General features: G+C 46.9%; 1 protein-coding gene across 1 annotated transcript; it reads right to left on the bottom strand.

Annotated features, from left to right (window-relative positions):
- Positions 1-454: 454 nt before the first annotated feature.
- LOC119439255 (uncharacterized) lies at positions 455-5,405 on the bottom strand. The gene is made up of 2 exons (XM_037704831.1): positions 5,298-5,405; positions 455-1,429 (listed from the first exon to the last, which is right to left on the bottom strand). Exons 1-2 carry the CDS (start codon positions 5,403-5,405, stop codon positions 455-457), a joined length of 1,083 nt encoding a protein of 360 aa, XP_037560759.1.
- Positions 5,406-20,325: the final 14,920 nt, after the last annotated feature.

Genomic DNA, 20,325 nt, shown 5'->3' with positions numbered 1-20,325 from the left:
CCTGGCTGTTGCATATGTTCAAAAATGTAAACAAGGTTCTTGAATGACGAAGATTCATCAAAATATTTGTCCTCAACTTATTCATTTCATGGCCTTTACGTTCTTCATATCAGCTGTATACACTGATTTGCTGGTTTCGAACTGATATAGTTATAATGTCTGTGTGATATTTTCTTTCCTTATTAAATAGACAAAAAAATAAACGCGGCCGCATTGATATCAGTTATTTCTGCCAGAATTTTTAGGACATCCGAATATATTCTTTTATGAAAAAATACATATTTTACTTGACAGTGCGTAGCGTTCAATAATTCGTTTGCAGCATCTAATATACAATGGCATTAGCAATGCAGTTATTATTCATGTATTTGATCCCTCGACAACTTCTATAAGGAGGAGGCCGCGCTGCAACCTGAGCCCCCCCCCCCCCCCCCCCCCCGAACAAAATTTCTGGCTACGCCACTGGTGGTGGGGCAGGGCCGGAGGGCCTGCAAAGAAAGGAGCCAGCACCCATGGATGGCCGCAAGGTCATCCATGTGTGCTGGCGGTGTTCGAGAGTTGTTGAGAGCCCTGACGAGTCCAGGTACTCAACTACGCTGAGCAGGGCCGGGAGGTGGTTTCGACGGGGGAAGAGGATGTCCTCCTGTCGTGTGGTGGGAAGTCCAAGGCGGCGAAACTCCTGCAGGAGCAGTCCACGGGGTTGGTTGTGTGCCGGGCAGGCCAGCAGGAGGTGCTCCAGTGTCTCTGGCTCACCACAGGAGGCACAGGCAGGTGAGGTGATGAGGCCAAGCCGATGGCGTCGTGCGGCTGTCCAGCAACAGCCGATTCTCAGCCGGAGTAGCAGCAAACTCTCCCTCCGTGCAAGGCCGCGTTGCGGTAGCTGCCGTGGGGGGTGTCCCAAGGACACGCGCTTGTCAGGATGGGACACCTGGAGATGCCGCTGAAGCCGGAGCCTCGTGAAGTCCGCGGCTGTGACTGCCGCACTCAAGGGGACGTCACCGTGGTGGGCACTCTTGGCTAGGGCATCAGCCTCCTCGTTGCCCGGGATGCCTACATGAGCAGGGATCCAGTGCAGGGACACCGGGCAACCTGCATCCTGTAGTGCCGCCAGTCGCGTTGAGAGGAGGGCGACCCCCAGGCTCGCCCTCTCCGGCCTCTGCAGGCTCAAGAGGGCTGCCTTGGAGTCGCAGAAGATTGCTGCTGGAGTCTCTGGGGGTTCCTCTGTGAGCAGGTCGACAGCAAGGTGGAGGCCTGCTACCTCCGCTGCTGTGGAGCTCGCATGGGCTGGAAGGCGACACTGCCTACTCTTCTGCAGGGCAGGTATGATGCACGCCGCCGTCGACGAGCCTGTGTCGGGGACCACGGAGCCATCGACGAACACCTGCAGGTGGCCCTCAAGGTCCTCGTGGAGGAGTGAGGCCGCCGTCTGCTGCAATGCGCAGGTCGGTGATCGCCGCTTGGAGATGCCTGGTAGCTCCGTGGTGATCAGTGGCGTAGCCAGAAATTTTGTTCGGGGGGGGGCTCAGGTTGCAGCGCGGCCTCCTCCTTATAGAAGTTGTCGAGGGATCAAATACATGAATAATAACTGCATTGCTAATGCCATTGTATATTAGATGCTGCAAACGAATTATTGAACGCTACGCACTGTCAAGTAAAATATGTATTTTTTCATAAAAGAATATATTCGGATGTCCTAAAAATTCTGGCAGAAATAACTGATATCAATGCGGCCGCGTTTATTTTTTTGTCTATTTAATAAGGAAAGAAAATATCACACAGACATTATAACTATATCAGTTCGAAACCAGCAAATCAGTGTATACAGCTGATATGAAGAACGTAAAGGCCATGAAATGAATAAGTTGAGGACAAATATTTTGATGAATCTTCGTCATTCAAGAACCTTGTTTACATTTTTGAACATATGCAACAGCCAGGAAAAAAACCTCAATGACGCTGTCCGTCGTTACAATAGATTGCGCAGGAGCAGGTGTTACCGGTAGTGTATTGTAATTACACCGAGATTATACTCGCAACAGTGAGTACAAATAAAAAGTAGGAGAGAGAGAGAGAGAGAGAGAGAGAGAGAAGACATAAGGGAAAGGCAGGGAGGTTAACTATGCTGAGCCCGGTAGGCTACCCTGCACGCCGGAAGGGGGAGAAGGGATTGAAAGAGAAGGAAGAGAGAAGTTCACAGTTCACACGTTGCACATTTAAAGTTAAGCGTTCATCGCTGAGTTTCGTCACAGGCGGTCATACAGGCTTGCGCACTTCAAAAAACACAGCCGCGCCTTTGTAGCCCTCGACACAGCAGACGCACGAGGCCACGCGCCCAAGATCGTTTCCTCCATAAAAGGCCTGTCGTCTAAGTGCCCCAAAGCCGTCCGAAGGGCAATCCTCTCATCTTCCTATCTGTGGAAGTCACATAAAAGTAGGAGTTCTGCAAAATATACATTAGAAATGCGAAGATAGAATGGAATATACAAATGCGAAGATACAACTCGCTAAATGGCAAAAACGAGTCGCTGGAAACAAAGTTCACTGCTTGTATACACAACACCTCGCAACGAGATATTTAAATATACGTCTAAGTCTCCAATTAATTACGTATTTAAGCAAACGTCACTGTATATTATGCGTCAAACAAGACAAATAAACACGTGGCGGAGTCAGAGATAGTAAACTTTGCGTACAGAAAGACAGATGATCTATGCTAGAACAAAACTATGATCGCAGAAACCGTGTTATGTATTCGGGCCATGCGGCGGTCGCGACAGCGCCATGTGGGTAGAATAATAGAGGAATAATGCAGAAATCAGTACGAAAATGTGTAATTTAACTGAATGCACAGCAGCAACAAATATTCTGCACCCAAAATTAAACTGGGTATTGCTTCGGTTCAAAAAAGAAGTAAAAGCAGGTAGCTAAAAAAGGAAAGAAAAAGCCAAACTAAAGCCACAGATGATGCGGCAAGTTATACTACCCAATATCCGAGTGTGTTTTCGGCAAACGCCGCGTGGGCCGGGCTTTCAATGAGCAAGGTCAGTCAAAATTGGTTATTGATGTCCTCGTAATTATCGTATTCGCATGATAATTTTGATCATGATGCTAACTGCTAGAATAAACGGCTAAAATGTCTGCGGTTTTAAAAGCTAACGAACACTCATACGTTTTCATAATTACGAGATTATGGACCTGAAGGAACAGAGCTCTTTACTTGCATTGATTTTTGCTGCTTCGCTATCTAAAGGACAAACTTCTCTCGGCGGGGAAGTTGAGCGAAGCGGTCAATGACTTCGGACACGTTGATGCCGACGTCTCTGTGGGTGTATAGAAGCACCAGTCTAACCATGCGTTCGACAGACATTGTAGAGCGCAAGTAGTTTTTTATTAAACTCTTGTTAAAAAATATTCTCTCTGCGCTGGCAGTGGTCACTGGAAGGGTGACTAGAATCTGGAACAGTTTGTACACATTTACATAGAACCTGCAGTCGCAAAGGGAGAGGGCATCTATTCCGGTGCTAAAACCTAAACACACTCCTTCTATGTTGTTTTCATCCTTGTTTAGGTACCTTGCACAAACAGTAGGCTGTTCGATTCCGGCGATGTCCGTCGTTTCGTCAGGACGTATGGAGAAGCAGCCTACTTTTGCAACTAGGCTTTCTTTGATAATTTCGCCACAAACTTCGATAATTTGGTTTTGTGCATCTGTGCTTAAATACCAGGCATTACTGGGGAAACTTTCCAAATGGTTCTTCAGACATGTATCTCCACAATTAGCTCGTATGCGAAGAAGCGCTCTGAAAATACCTGTATTTTCAGCGGGGCCTTTGCTTAAATCCACAGGACCCTGTCCCTGTGGCCAACGAGAGCCAGACCTTGTAGCCCGCAAAAATAATTTCCTCAATAATAGGCCATTTCCTTTCACCTGTTTTCTCAAATTTTATTTTGCCGGCCCTGGTCCAGCTGATCGATCACATTGGGCACGCGTCCTGCAAATGTTTGGAGAAAATTATCAGCTGCTAGCTCACAGTCACGGTAATATTTAGTATTTTCGTGCGTGTGGAAGATTGCGAGCGCGTGCTTTCATTTCTGGAACGGCTTGGACACGAGGGCTCCTGTGCACGCATGTTGGTCCAAGTTTATAACAGCATTAACCCCATAAACTTCCAGAAGTGAAAATCTTTTTAAGCACGCCTTTGGAAATGTCAGTGCACCTTTCGCGTGAAAAGTTTATGAGAACGTTACACCCATACAGTTTCGGAATTGAAATCCATGCAGTCCGTAGATACCGCGGCCGCTGCGAGAAGCCGCAACGCGCCCGCACGCTATCGAAAAGCCCTTGAAAGTTCGTGCTCGGATGGGGCTCCTTGCGTTACGTGACCCCAGGTGCCACGAAATCCACCCCAGGTGCCATGAATCCAGCCCGAGTTCGCAATGTTCGTGCCGAAATGTCTTTCGAGCGTGAAAAAGACATTGTAGACAGAATGCAGAATGATTGAACATAACTCGCCTACACGAACATGTCGCAGCCTATGACACTAGGACACCTGAACAATGGAACATTCCGCACTCAAGAACGAATTATGGTCAACAAATGCTTCGACATACACTTCCGACTTTACTCAATAACCTCGCCTTGCGAGAAATAGACCTTCTGTCTTTATGCAGCCTGCACAACTACTTTCAGTCAAACTAATCCTTGTTGTTTAATGAGTTTGTTCATATGCAATACTGTATGACTTTTCCCCCCTTTAGTTGCTTTAGTTTATACTGCCCTGAATATAGTGCTATGTTAGGTTTTTTTCTCCCTATATTTCTTCCTGTTTGTGTATAATAAGACTTTCTTTATGTAATCTATAATGCTCATGTATAAATTGAATATTCCCTTGTTAATGCAGACTACTTGTTTTTCTAATTGTTAAAGTGTATTACTACCTGTCTCGTATACACATTTTTTTTTTTTTTTTTGTAAATTGACACCTCCCATCTGTTTACTCACATGTGAGCGCCCGACGCCCTCTGTTGCCTTTGATGGGTTTTTGGGCTGGTCAAGTTGCCAGCGTGCAACTTTTTATCCAGAACCCCACCATGTAATTCTTTTCATGGGAAATAAATTATTATTATTATTATTATTATTATTATTATTATTATTATTATTATTATTATTATTATTATTATTATTCCCGGCGTCGGTGGTAGTTTTGGTCGGCGGTGCATGCCGGCACGAAAAAATTTCGGGGGGGGGGGGGGCTGAAGCCCCATCAGCCCCCCCCCCCCCCCCCCCCCCTGGCTACGCGCCTGGTGGTGATGGCGATAGGAGGTCTCTGGGGTGGGGGCAACTGCACTGTGTTGGGTGGGGGGTTCCCGATCACCTCCTCGTACAGGCAGCACAGCCGCCCCATGCCGATGTCTCCTTCGGGGAACTTGTGGAAGTGTCAGTCCTCTGTCGGGTGGTCAAGTTGACGACCTCTTCCCCCTCGGGTCCTCTCCTTTGGTTGCTCGCCTTTGCGTCTGCTCAGAGCGTAAAATGGGCGACGCTTTCTCGGGGATGAAAGCGATTATCTCGTCACGGGATAGCACGCGGGCATGTTTCCCACACTTGCGGGAGCCGAGTTTCCAGGAAGACGATAACTGCCTCTCGTCATGGGAACGCGCGCGGCGATGTTTTCCCCACTTGACCTGTCGAATTCCTCGCCGATCATAACACCACGGACATACACAAAAAGTAGGATGTCCTTCACGCGGTTTATATTACCCGCCGTATTCTGAATGTGCCATGACTCCAGTAGCAGCCCTTTTCGCCAGTTTGTCTCTGTTTGAAGGATTTGGGTTTCTTGGAAGGAAATCTTCTGGTCGGCGTCTTCGGAATGTTCGGCGACGGCACTGCGTAATCGGTTCAATGTTCTGACGTCAATTTCATGTTGTCTGATTCTTTGTTTTAGATTTTTGGTTTCCCCGATGTACGACGCCGGACAGTCAGCACAGCTGACGCCTTGAGCTTTTTCATTGCGTGGACGGTCTTTTGGTTTAGGAAAGAGGATACTAAAGTGTTCATCGGTGTGCGCGACATTGAGGCTTTTTTTTTCTATTCCGCTGAGAGCTTCGCTGGTACCCTTGACGTATGCGATGGACCAGCCCCCCCCCCCCCCTCCCTCCCCCGGAATTTTGATCTTTCCGCGCTTTACCGAAAATAATTACTGAAAAATAGGTGCTTTCCCCAAATAGTCAAGGCCTTCAGCAAGAGACCCCCCCGAAAAAAATTGCTGGCTACGGGCCTGGGATATGGACACTCGTTTCTGTGGTTGGGGGAAAGTCAACGGTTGGAGGTCTAGTAGTTTGTTTCTTCTTTTTTGTTGTCAGGTGGTTTTTCGAATGAATTCCGTTGAATAGCCATTCTTTCCAAGTTCGTTGAGAACCGCTCTCCTTTCTTTCCTTTAGATCCGATTCCAATGAGCAATGCGTTTCGGCTCTTCTCAATAAAGAAATTACAACAGATGCCTTGTGGTTTGCCGGATTATTGGATGCGAAGTGAAGGTAGCGGCCCGTGTGGGTTGGTTTTCGGTAGACTGACAATTTTATATTGCCGTCGGCTCGTGTAACTTGTACATCTAGGAATGATAGCGATCCGTTTTGTTCGCGCTCATACGTGAACTGTATATCAGGGTCTATGGAATTTAAATGGCTCTGCAGGTTTTCTACTTGCGACTCCTTCACGATACAGAAGCAATTATCCACGTACCTGAGGAAAACTTTTGGCTTCGGGGAAAAAGTACTGAGAGCTCTCTCCTCGATTTTCTCCATAGTTAGGTTAGCCACGGTGACGGAAATTGAGGCCCCCATGGGAGTTCCTTTCACCTGCTTGCAGCAGCTGCCTCGGAAGGTGAAGTAGGTATTTGACAGGCACAGCTCGAGAAGGCGATAGATCTCGTCTACACTCAAGGGGGTTCTCTCGTCGAGTGTATCATCGCGTTCCAGGGCATCCCCCTGTTGCGTATATAGCTAACTGAATGGGTACTCTGGTGAACAAGGAGATCACATCAAAAGAGACCAGACATTCATCGTGTTCGAGACGTACATTTCATATGAGCTTGATAAAGTTCTCGGGGTTGCGCACGTGGCATGCTGTCCTTCCGGTGAGGGGAGACATAATCTGGTGCAAGTATGTGGATAGTGAACGCAGTGGGGAGCACGAAAAGTCTACGGTTGGCCGAAAGGGGATTACGGGTTTATGGAGTTTAGGCAAGCCGTAAAAGGCTGGTGCGGTCCCGTTCCTGCACATTAATTTTAGATAAAGATTTCGAGAATTTGGGTGGTTTCGGAATATTTCGACAAGCGTCTTAGTCAGTACTGATTGGGTCCTTGAGGTGGGGTCCTTTTTTTTTATTTTTTCGTAGTCTTGACTGTTAAGTAGGGTGGACGCCTTTTCCTCGTATAGTCCTGTGTATATGTTCAACACAACGGTTAATTGAGTTGCCATTGTCTGCCGGTAGGGTTACAATGTCTGTATATTCTTTCAGTAATCTCATTTTTCTTATTTCGTCGGAAGACAAGCTTCTTTCTCTTCTGCGGTTGTTATAGGACCTTATTATGCCTATTGCTTTCAGTCTGACCTGTGTCCGCACTTTTATGGTCCAGCTGCTGGATGCCGCCCTTGAGGGCGGCGACAATCTTGGGCAGGGTGACGTTATCTGTGGTGACCACGGGCGTAGCCGCGGGAGGGGGGTGCTGATGGGGCTTAACCCCCCCCCCCCCTCCCCCCACTTCGCAAATATTTTCGTGCTGGCAACACCTCCGGCCATAACAACCACCGGCGCCGGGAATCATTCTGAATTTTGTGTACAATGTCTTTTTCACGCTCGAAATTTTGGGCACGGACATTCCGGCCATAACAACCACCGGCGCCGGGAATCATTCTGAATTTTGTGTACAATGTCTTTTTCACGCTCAAAAATTTCGGCACGGAAATTGCGAACTCGGACTGGATTTCGTGGCAACGTCCATGCACCTGGAGTCACATAACGCAAGAAGCCTCACCCGGGAACAAACTTTCAAGGGCTTTTCGATGGAGAGCGGGCGCGTTGCGGCATCTCGCAGCGGCCGCGGAATCTACGGAGCGCATCGATATCAATTCTAAGACTTTATAGGTACAAAGTTCTCATAAACTTTTGACGAGAAAGGTGCACTGACATTTCCAAAGGCATGCTTTAGATTTTCAATTTTGGAATTTTATGGTTTTAATGTTCTTATAACTTGGGCCAACGCGCACTGGAGCCGCGCGCACTGGAGCCCTCGTGTCCAAGCCGTTGCAGAAATGGAAGCACGCGCTCAAAATCTTCCACACACACGAAAATACTAAATATCACCGTGACTGTCAGCCGGCAGCTGATAATTTTCTCCAAGCTTTTCAGGAAGCGCGCCCAATGTAATCGATCAGCTGGACCAGGGCAGGCAAAGTAAAATAAGATAAAACAGAAGGAAGTTAACGGCCTATTTTGAGGCAGTTCTTTTTTGCGGGCGACAAGGTTTGGCTTTCCGTGGCCATACGGACAGTGGTCCTGTGTATTTAAGCAAAGCACTCGCTGAAAATAGTGGTATTTTCAGAGCGCTTCTTCGCATGTGAGCTGATTGTGGAGATACATATGTGAAGAACAATTTGGAAAGTTGCCCCAGTAATGCCTCGTGTTTAAGCCCAGATGTACAAAACCAAATTATAGAAATTTGTGGTGAAATTTGCCTAGATGCAAAAGTAAAAGCCTGCAGCATTTACTTTTGCATCTAGGCTTTGTTTGCAAACAAAGCCTAGATGCAAAAGTAAATGCTGCAGGCTGCTTATGAAACGACGGATATTGCTGGAATCGAACAGCTTACTGTTTGTGCAAGGTACCTAAACAAGGATGCCAACGATATCGAAGGAGTGTTTTTAGGTTTTAGCACCGGAATGGATGCCCTCTCTCATTGCTACTGCAGGTTCTATGTAAATGTGTACAACAAACTGCTGCAGATTCTAGGCACCCTTCCAGTGACCACTGCCAGCGCAGAGATAATATTTTTAACATGAGATTACTAAAAAACTACTTGCGCTCTACAATGTCTGAGGAACGCATGGTTAGGCTGGCGCTTCTATACGCCCACAGAGTCGTCGGCATCAACGTGTCCGAAGTCATTGACCGCTTCGCTAAACTTCCCCGCCGAGTGAAGTTTGTCCTTTAGATATCGAAGCAGCAAAAATTAATGCCTCTAAAAAAGCTCTGTTCCTTCAGATCCATAAACGCGTAATTATGAAAACGTACGACTGTTCATTGCCAGCGCAGAGATATTTATAACATGAGATTACTAAAAAACTACTTGCGCTCTACAATGTCTGAGGAACGCATGGTTAGGCTGGCGCTTCTATACGCCCACAGAGTCGTCGGCATCAACGTGTCCGAAGTCATTGACCGCTTCGCTAAACTTCCCCGCCGAGTGTTTGTCCTTTAAATATCGAAGCAGCAAAAATTAATGCAAGTAAAAAAAGCTCTGTTCCTTCAGATCCATAAACGCGTAATTATGAAAACGTACGACTGTTCATTGCCAGCGCAGAGATAATATTTATAACATGAGATTACTAAAAAACTACTTGCGCTCTACAATGTCTGAGGAACGCATGGTTAGGCTGGCGCTTCTATACGCCCACAGAGTCGTCGGCATCAACGTGTCCGAAGTCATTGACCGCTTCGCTAAACTTCCCCGCCGAGTGAAGTTTGTCCTTTAAATATCGAAGCAGCAAAAATTAATGCAAGTAAAAAAAGCTCTGTTCCTTCAGATCCATAAACGCGTAATTATGAAAACGTACGACTGTTCATTGCCAGCGCAGAGATAATATTTATAACATGAGATTACTAAAAAACTACTTGCGCTCTACAATGTCTCAGGAACGCATGGTTAGGCTGGCGCTTCTATACGCCCACAGAGTCGTCGGCATCAACGTGTCCGAAGTCATTGACCGCTTCGCTAAACTTCCCCGCCGAGTGAAGTTTGTCCTTTAGATATCGAAGCAGCAAAAATTAATGCAAGTAAAAAAGCTCTGTTCCTTCAGGTCCATAAACGCGTAATTATGAAAACGTACGACTGTTCATTAGCTTTTAAAACCACAGAAATTTTCGCTGTTTATTCTAACAGTTAGCATAATGATCAAAATTATCATGCGAATACGAAAATTACGAGGACATCAATAACCAATTGTGACCGACCTTGCTCATTGAAAGCCCGGCCCACACGGCGTTTCCCAACAAACACACTCGGATATTCGGTAGTTCAACTTCTGTGGCTTTCAACTGTGAATTTCGTTTGGTCTTATACCGCCGTATATACAGTGACGTTTACTTAAATACGAAGATTTATTGGAGACTTATACGTATAATTTAAATATCTTGTTGCGAGGTTTTGTGCATCCAAGCAGTGAACTTTGTTTCCAGTGACACTTTTTTTGCCCTTTGTCAAGTTGTATCTTCGCATTTGTATATTCCATTCTATCTTCGCATTTCTAATGAATATTTTGCAGAACTCCTGCTTTTTATATGTGCTCACTGTTGCGACTATAATATCGGTATAATTACAATACACGACCGGTAACAGCTGCTTCTGCGCAATCTATTGCGACGAAGGACAGCGTCATTGAGGTTTTTCCCTGGCCGTTGCACGTGTACAAAATGCAAACAAGGTTCTTGAATGACAAAGATTCATCAAAATATTTGTCTTCAACTTGTTCATTTCATGACCTTTACTTTTTTCATATCAGCCGCATGCACCGCTTTGCTGGTTTTCAACTGATATAGTTCTAAAGTTCGTGTGATATTTTCTTTACTTATTAAATAGATAAAGAAAAAAAAAACGCGGAAGCATTGACATCAGTTATTTCTGCCGCAATGTTTGGGACATATGTTGGGAACGAGGTTAGGATTTATCCCGCCGCTGTTACCAGTTTGTTGAGACTCAGGTAGCGTTTAGACCGGTGATCCTTCAGCCAGAGGGATGAGTACGCCCGCGAGTAAGAGCGAGAGAAAAAAGGGTTTATTCTACATATCTACAGTGGCTCCAAATATGGAAGCCCACTCCATGGGAGAGCACTTTGAAAGTCTCAGCTCACTACATGTCTGAGTTCATATCAGAACACGTCAGGACACACCACTGCACGCAAGGTGTCTCCTTATAAAACATCGGTCTTCCCTAGTTGACCCGACTAGGGAATCAGATGACCTTGATGCGGCCAATCAGAAAGGCCGTCTTGTTCGCTGAACTCCGCCTCTAATATTGCACCTTCGAAGCAAGGACGAGGCAATGCGGAAACAGGGGGTTGACACTCCTTCCACGAAAGTCGGTGACCTGTTTCTTGCCCTCCGACGGTCATCTTGCCAGGGTCGGGAGAATGGCCTTTGCACTAATCCCCGCGTCTGACGAAGGGTGGCGGTTGTGGTCGGTCGCTTCTAAGTGAGCGTCTGGACGACGCTGATGAAAGGGGTGGCATCGGGGGAAGCACCCAAAGAATGGGCACTGCCGAGTTGGGGCGCTTGTTTGCCCGTCTCGTCGGTGTCTGGCACTGTCGCCGTCTGGACGACGCTCATGAAAGGGCCTGTCTCGGTGGGAAACAATCAAAGAATGCGTCCGGCCGATTCGGGACGCAACACATAGGAATATATTCTGTGATGGAAAAATACATATTTTACTTGACAGTGCGTAGCGTTCAATAATTCGTTTGCAGCATCTAATATACAATGGCAATGTAGTTATTATTCATGTATGTGATCCCTCGACACATTCTATAAGGAGGAGGCAGCGCTGCAACGTGAGCCCCCCTCCCCGAATAAAATTTCCGGCTACGCCACTGGTGGTGACATTGAATTTATGACCTTTTGCCAGGATTGAAGTCTCTTCTGTTGTGAGCTTCCTCGATGATAAATTGGATACTGTCTGCCTGTCTAACAATCCTGATTTTTCAGTTTGGTAGATTAAGGAAGAGAGTTTCTTCTGCGTTTCGCTGCATTCCCGCAGATAAAGCACCCCCAGCGTCGCTGCAGCCCCCCCAACCCTTTCGCCTTTTTCGTCTGTCAAGAACAGGTGCCCTGTCAAGTGTATCTCACCTTCCGCTCTCTCCCCCTTCCTCTTTCTTCCCTCCGAAGAATACCCCCTGAAGAAAGAGCGAGAGTGGATCGTTTGAGAAAGGAACGGTTGCCGCTATCTTCTGCAGCCCTTGAGGGAGCGCGGCTCAGCGCCAATGCGAGAGGAAGCGTGTCGGCGCACGCCTCGTCACCCCTCTCTCCACAGGCGCGCTACGTCACACTAGTTGCCCTGCCGCACCTGTCGTGTGGTGACCGTTGACCTCGTCGCCTCGTCCGTCAATCATTGTGGCTGAACATCCGGTCGTCGTCTCGGAGGGGTCAAGGTGGCACGTGGCTCGCTCCTTTCTCGATTTCTCGTGTGCTTTTTCAATTTCCATGTACGTTTGTGGATTTATTTGAAAGTAACAATACGAATTGTAGGTTTGTGATACCGATGCCATCGTGTGTGATGAAGTGCTGTGTGACCTCCCTGGAGTGAATTGTGTGCTTCCTGCAACGTGGGCCGCTTTTGCGTTCTCGGTTGTAGGGAGAAATTGCGACCGTGGACCAAAGGTTCACGTGTTTTCATTCCCGAGGGACGTTAATCGCAAGGATCAGTGGCTGCGAGCCATTCCAAGGAAGGATTTCACGCCAAGCGCATATTCGAAGGTGAGTAGGCAAACTGATGTACTAATTATAAGTAGCGAATGCGAATGTTCAGGTTTTGTCTCACGTAGTTAATTACGTGGGCCTCATGCTTTTAATCGACATGATTGTAGATTTAGTAACAGTACTCTGGAACAGTTGGCTGACGTTGACAAGAACTTTATTCGGCCCCGCGAAACTGTGGCCCGGGGGAGCCGAAGGCTCCCTCAGGTCAAGTCGTGATCAACGTAAAATTAAGCAAAGTGAAATTGAGCAGAAACGTCAATGAATATGATTTACTGGACGGAGAAGCTGCCGAGTTACCATCTTCATTTCACTATAGTTATAAAGCCACAGTGAGTCGATCTGAGGTCATATTCAGAATAGAACTTTTAGATTTTTTTTTTGTCTGTGCGAAAGAGGAATGCGAACTTCACTTCCAAACAAGTGACTGCATCACAAAGTTACCGCACTGCGATAAGGCCACCTGCAGAAGAAAAGTTGAAGTTAACAGCGATAGAGTTCGCATGAGGGAAAATGCTGTGCCCACAGTTTTTTTTTTCCCCAACTGTCCGGCTTACCGTAACCACAACGCCTGCTCGTCGCGAGTCTTAAGCCTCCGAGAGAGCAAGGATAGATAGCGACGCGCTAGCTGATGCAAATTCTCTGGAAACAGGAAAGGCCACAGAAGTGAAGAGTTCTGTGCCGTCGTACGCCGAGTCGCGTACCTCAGGACTTTAATTAAATTTTTACATCCATCCATCCACCGGTGTATGTAACACGAAGTTTTGGACAGTGAACGGTGAATGTGATACGCTTCTTCGTGCTGAGACTGGCCCTGCTCCTTATGTGAAGTTTTTCGGTCACCGTGCAGCCGGATCTATTCTCTTAGTGTTTCAGCTTGCTTAGTGAAGCTTCCGTCTGGAACCGCAGTGCCAGGCCGAGTGAGTGCGCGGCATTTCTTTACCATCCATGCTGCCGGGAAACATTCAACTGTGCTGTCATGGCCTACGACCGAACCAATAGCACTGGCAGTTTTGAAGCTAATAAGCTGCCTGCTGGGTGAACTTTCAGCATATTGGGGCGTTCACAGGGAAGAGGCGAGTTTCTAAACGAGCAAGCTCGCCTCTTGTTAACTAAAAATCGGCGATATACTGCACAACTTTTCTTTTTTGCAAGTATATTCTGCATTCAAATCCCATTCTAAATTGGGAATACGTTAAAAAAAAAAAAAAAGTGGTAGCGTGGTGTGGTGGTATAGTGGCATTTTTAGTAAAAAGAAATGTGCGGCTTGTATTTGCGAACTTTTTTTTGGCAATACGTTGGCTATTAGCCATAAAGAGCTTGCTTTGACAGACATTTTATATGTGGTAAGGCGATAATAAAAAAATGGAGGCGCTATATGCGAATGGATATTAGAAAACGTCCGATTTTCCAGCATACACGGGAAAGTATGACGAAACAGCGCTCCGCTTTTTATCAACACGAGTCAAAGCTTTTTTTTTTTTTCTTTTTTTTTTTTTTTGCGATTCCTGCATTGCGGTTCTTGCCCGCGCCGCTGGTTTCGCGGCTTAGCCTACTGTCGTCTCTATTTATCGCATTGAGGGGACGCACGGAGTAAAAATAATGCCATGAAAGCTGAAATTTCGCGTGAGCGCTTACTAAGAACGACTGGTTTGGTAACTGTGCTTCAATGCATAAAACGACGCTTTCTTAAGAAAGTAACTGGAACGCCAATGCATTTCTCGGCAAAGTTTCGGAATTAATATCGCGGAACTGGTGTCCTTCTGAGAGTTCGTTCTAAGTGGATCCGCCTTGCGAACTCCACGGCTAAAATTTGTAAACTGTAATATGGGCCATAAGGTAATTAGTTGAAAACTTAATTACTTAATTAGTGAATTTTCGTTAAGTAGTCAATTGTGCATTTCATTTTTTTTTGTACAAGCAATGTCCGCCTCTTGAAGAAGACCAGCCCATTAACTAGAATTGTGCTATTTGCCACAAGCAACCTCTAAACGTTTTTGGAAAGCTCGCTGAAAAAGCCAGTATGCTTTGAGTTGCAGCTCTACATCCTTCTCGAAAATGTACACTAATTTTCTCACGCACACGAGATCTGTCTGTCTACACTTACGTGGATGGTGAAGCTGCATACAGAGATGAATTGACAATAGCAAAAAAAAAAAAAAAAAAAAAATACAAAAAAAAAACGACCCAATCCAATCCGCACGCAGTATTATTGACAACCACGTTAACATCAAGAAAGGCGTTTCTTTCGGCACAAAAATTACATAATATAAAATTTCAAAAATGTGTAGTTACCGTTCAAAAAAATATTTCTGTAGTAAAAATAGCAACTTTATGTGTGTGTGTGTGTGTGTGTGTGTGTGTGTGTGTGTGTGTGTGTGTGTGTGTGTGTGTGTGTTTGTCGTTTTAATTTTCGCCCCCCCCCCCCCCCCCTCCCAGTTACATATTTTACGCAGTGTGTAACAGAGCGACCGCACATTGTAAGCGCTCGCGAGAACTCGTCCATAGAGCAAAATTGGAAAGGGGGAGTGATGTGCAGTCGGAGCTTTTTTAATGTGGGCCACAGCACGTCAGCCGACGCCAGGCCAGGGTCGCGCAGGCACCGCGAAAGCGGGGCTCCCGGACCGTTCGAGGACGCGGCCCGAACGGTGCGCGCGCTTTCTGGGTCGTCCCGGGCGCCTTCGAGAAAGCGAGGTCGCGCACAGAGGGCCCAGCCGACGCCTTTCGCTCCCCGCTCGGGCCGGGATATCGACGCAACCCCGGAAGAAAAGAAGGGGGGTAGCCGGGGTTTCCTGTAGCTGCCCCCGTTCGCTCTCGCGTGGACGCGTTAAAGAAAGGGAAGCGACACGGGCGTCGCCGATTGTTGTTGCGCAAGCACCCACCCGCATACGCCCGCGATGCGCGGTGGGCAAACACCGAGCCCACACCCCGGAGCGATCCGCCCCGCCGCCACCTGACTACAGTGTACTACTAACCAGACCCCGCGTCGATCGGGAGCCAACAACAGGTCCCGTCTCGCGTGTACACAAAAGCGCGTCTTGGAGTGTCCTTCCCCCCGGGTCCGTGTTTACGCGGTCCCCGCGGCAGCGGCCGGGGTGCCCGACCCGCGGCTCAAGGACCCCGCCAAGGCGGGTGGGGTGTTTAGCACGAGGCTTCGCTTTCCCGCCAGTCCTCCCATACATCTTCGGTCCTGGCTCTTTTATATAGTTTTGGGTGTCTCGTAGATGTGTGCGTGATACGTGTGCCTTATACAATACGTAGTTGAGCTCCATGACGCCTTGCGACTCGGTCCTATTCTGCGTTCTGCAAGTTGCCTTACCCCGGAAGGAAAAAATGGATCCGCCGGTCGTTTTCTAAACGGGAGTCACGGGAGGTGGTGCCAAGAGCTCGCGGGGTAGGTGCCGCACCGTGGTTTCTTACGCCGCCGTCGATGCTTCCTCTCTTTTTTTTTTTCTTCTTTTTTTCGAGCTGATTTCCTGCGCGCACACACTCGTCTGCCCGCATGTACACACACGCCGAGTTAAATCAGTCTTGTCGATACATTTCAGTGGTTAGGACCTCTGTTCTTGGCAGTGGCGTACCAACTATTTCTCGAGAGGGGCCGCAATCGTTCTGACTCTCTCCCTCTATTATATATATATATATATATATATATATATATATATATATATATATATACATACATCGAATTACTATTGTACTAAGCGAAAATGCCTGGAAATGCTTGTCAGTTATTTTTATGTTCAACTAACATATACTTCTTTATCAATCACACATGGATAACCATGGAGGCCCGAAAACTTATTTCAATTTGCATTTACTTCTTGACACACTATAAAATTTATGATACAGGGACAAAGGCAGTGGGTGCCCAGAGGTGCCTGATCCTGCCCTGGAGCAGCAGTGCAGCGCACGTAATTAATAGGTGACCCGTAAAACGAGCAATCGCAGGGAATTGTGGGGCGCGTCGTCTGCTTGCAGCTTCCGGTTCGACGGACGACGCGGCGGCATCGGTGGCATGCCCGGCGCACGTGTTTTTCTACGCGGTTTCAACTGTCGTGCGAAGCTCTCCGTCCGCTTTGTCGACCATCAATGTCGTACCATTCATGCAGCTGATTTATAGGTTTCAGTTCACTCTGGGCGCGACGATGACGAGCCAAGAAAGGCGAGGATACGCTTTTATTCGTAAAGGAACTCTGGCTTTCGTTTCGGCGGCCTTTTTTTTGTTTCTGCCAGGTTTAGCTCTACGACATTTGCCGTTGCTTGTACGCACCGTCACTGACTGCTCTGCCTGCGGGTCAGTCAGACAGGTGAAAAAGTTATCATTATCCGATAATTTATCAAGCGTATAGAAGCATTAGAAAATCGGGTGCTGAGACGATGGTCTCAGCACCCGATCTGTGATCTAGCTAAAAACCAATATCGTCGGTATAACGGCGCAGCTAGTGCTGAAAATGATAACGTTGTGCGCTGTCAACGGCATTTCTCCGTCGAAACTCTACGTTCATTTGAAGTGGTACGTAGTTAGACGTTCTCGCTTTTTTGTCAAGAATGGCCGTATCACCGTCATATTAAGGCTGCGCATTATCTCTGTGTGTTGAAGGAGCTAAGGAGGGCTAGTTGGTTAAGAGTATTATGCATCTCGCTGAGTCCCGCTTAAATTCGCGCCGTAAAACCTCGTTTCATATTACCTCTATATGTGCATGCGAGTACTGAAATAGTTCTGGTTGCCTGAGTCAATGTTAGAGAAAAAAATATCTTGGGGAATCATTCCGTGTCGGCCCTTACACAGCTAAATGCCGCCTGATAAATGGCGGTGTGAGTTCATTTTCTTTTTTTTCACGGATGGCCTCTGCCTTGTTATAGTTTTAGAAGTGGCAGCCATTCCTCTGATGCTTGTGCACAGCTGACTTAGCAAGGGTTGCTGCAAGGCAGTAGTTACATGCGTTCACCTTTAACGCTTGAATATGAGCAGCGTACGGCTGAACAGCCGACGATGGTTTTGCTAGGCACCTGCAAGCGGGTAATCTTCGAGTGGGACAAAGCCGGACTGCAAGCGCAAGTGGCTCAGTCAGCTAAGACGTTGCGCTGCTGAGCACGAGCTCGCGGGATCAAATCCCGGCCGCGGGGGCCGCCTTTCGATGGAGGCGAAATGCGAAAACGCCCGTGTGCTTGCGTTGTAGTGCATGTTAAAGAACCCCAGGTGATCTTATATTAATCCGGAGCCCTCCACTACGGCGTGCCTCATAATCAGAACTGGTTTTGGCACGTAAAACCCCAGAAAGAAGAACGGACTGCAAGCGCATCAATTGAATTCAACGGCGAAGCGGTGGCGGCGGCTGCGCTGACTCGAACCGGAAACGGCTAGCAGACGGCGCATCCCACAATCCCACGCTATTTTACGGGTCACCTCTTGTGGCGCTTTACGTGCCAAAACCACGATCTGATTATGAGAAACGCCGTAGTGGGGGACTCCGGAATAATGTGGACTACCTCGGGTTTTTTAACGCGCACCTAAATCTAAGTACGCGGGTGTTTTCGCATTTCGCCATTCTATTTCGCCCATGCCATGCCCCTAGTTTTCCCCAGATATAAACAAGATGCTTTGTTTAGCTCACCGGGGACACCGGAGAAACAAACTACGCATCTAGTATGACGCACGAAAACACATGGAAAGAACGATGATTTAGCAATTATCTGCAACTCTTGCATTTAAAACAGGAGAGTGAAAGTTTCGCCACGCATTGCACTTGAAGTTATCCCTGTTTTCACGGAATTTCAAGTCCATATCTTGTGCAGTTGTCTTGGGAGTCTGGGAAACATTTCGACGAGCGGCAGTATGGCACTCTGGAACACTTCAATAAGCAACTTTCTGCAAAGGCAGCAATGAACCTAAACAGAATAAAGATAAATCACTCGCCACCCAGAACATTGCTTCCTACTTCGAATACATATAAGCACCGTGCCCCGCATAGTTTACCGAGGATACTGAGGGAAGACAACTAAATACTGTGTATACCGCAGAAAAATTGGGAGAAAGCGACTATTTTTAGAGCGCGTAAGCAACCTTTTTTGGGTACACGTCACCAAAAAGTGGGTTCCATTTTTTCAAAATATGAAATACCTGCTGTTCTTGCTCCTGTACAAAAACAAGTAATAGTGTAGATCTTATTTAAAAACGTCCTGAAAATGAAACCGATAAAATCAGAAGTCACACAGGCCTTTAGAAAAAAATCAGTTCAGTGTTTTATTGGTATTGAAATGGCTCTGCGCGTTCGACAAAAGTCATTTTCACGTGTATATATATATATATATAAGTCGTGATTACACAATGAAATTCGATAGTTATACCTTTAATTGGTTTGATTAGATTTTGATGGTGATAAAATACTGAGACTGCAACGCTATGTAGACTATCTCTGGACGGAGATGCAATAGTTCCAGCATTTGATAATCCAGCGATTTCATGCCGTTGCACACCAATTGTTGGGCGCGGCTGACTGTAATACTTTATCCGGACCTCTCCCTTCGCCCGCAGCTTAAATATAACTAGGGCTCCGTGTTTTCGGTTTTATCCGAAAAAACCCGATACACATTCGCCGGTAAAATTTTTGACAATTCGTATATATCCGATAAACTCCGATTTGCTTGGCCATGGGTATGACCATCAAGTCGCTGAAAACCGTATGTCCGTCGAGGTGGTTCTCTTTTTATGAAGTTCTAGAAGATATTTTGGACTACTGGCGCGCCATTTTGTCTTTCTTGAGAAGCGACGAAGCCAAGGGGACGAAGTGTGAGAAGCTCAGGAGTCTTGTTTCGTCGCCTGAAGCTGTGCAGGACTTGCTCGTTAAGATGAGGTTTCTGAATACCAATGCGTGTGTCATGATCTCAATCATTAAAGAACTTGAGGCAGATAGTACCCTGATACACCAAGTTTATCCCATACTGGGGGTTCGTTGGCACGCACTCATCAGTCAATGGCGGGATCCAACCGAGGTCTTCGCATCAGATGTCACAAGTATGTTGAACCTCCTTGACGAGAATCAACGCTTAACGACTGTCGCAGACTTTAATGGATATTACGCTGCTGTCGTCGAAAAGTGGAGACAGACATCTGAGAGGAACCTGTGCGATCAACTCCAGTACACCAAAGAATCGTTTTGGTACTGTGTTCAAATTGTGAACCCAAATGTCAAGCATGAGCTTCCCTGCGCGTTCGAAACCTATGCGCCTATTTTTCAATTAGTGCTTCTTGAAGCTGACGACTTGAGCCAGCTCCTGAGTGATTTTGCGAACTATCAGTGCTATGAAATACGTAACATTGTTAAACCCCTGTCGTTTTGGAGACTTCACAATGTCGAATGGCCAGTGCTTTCTCGCTGCGCGCTGCGTCTTCTGGCGCTTCCTGTTTCTAACGCTAACGTTGAAAGGGTATTTTCAAAGCTGAGAGTCGTCAATAGAAAGGAGCGTGCTTCGATCACTGAGAGCAATCTCGCAAAGTATTCTTGCGTGTTTTACAATAAGCTTTAAGCTAAGGTTGTTATACGCAAAATTAAGGGTGTTCTGTGTTCAAGTATTT

This window comes from Dermacentor silvarum, chromosome 1 (genome assembly GCF_013339745.2).
Source record: "Dermacentor silvarum isolate Dsil-2018 chromosome 1, BIME_Dsil_1.4, whole genome shotgun sequence".
NCBI classification, from domain to species: domain Eukaryota; kingdom Metazoa; phylum Arthropoda; class Arachnida; order Ixodida; family Ixodidae; genus Dermacentor; species Dermacentor silvarum.
The sequence above is the reverse complement of the archived record's forward strand: the minus strand, read 5'-3'. Positions and strand labels throughout refer to the sequence as shown.

What these genes read in the sequence shown, in the direction of transcription:
- LOC119439255 (XM_037704831.1), bottom strand. Translation starts at nt 5,405, where the DNA reads ATGGGGCGGCTGTGCTGCCTGTACGAGGAGGTGATCGGGAACCCCCCA. An exon ending in TCGCCATCACCACCAGGCGC is followed by an intron (nt 1,430 to 5,297) that starts GTAGCCAGGGGG and finishes TGCGCATTGCAG; the next exon opens with CAGACGGCGGCCTCACTCCT.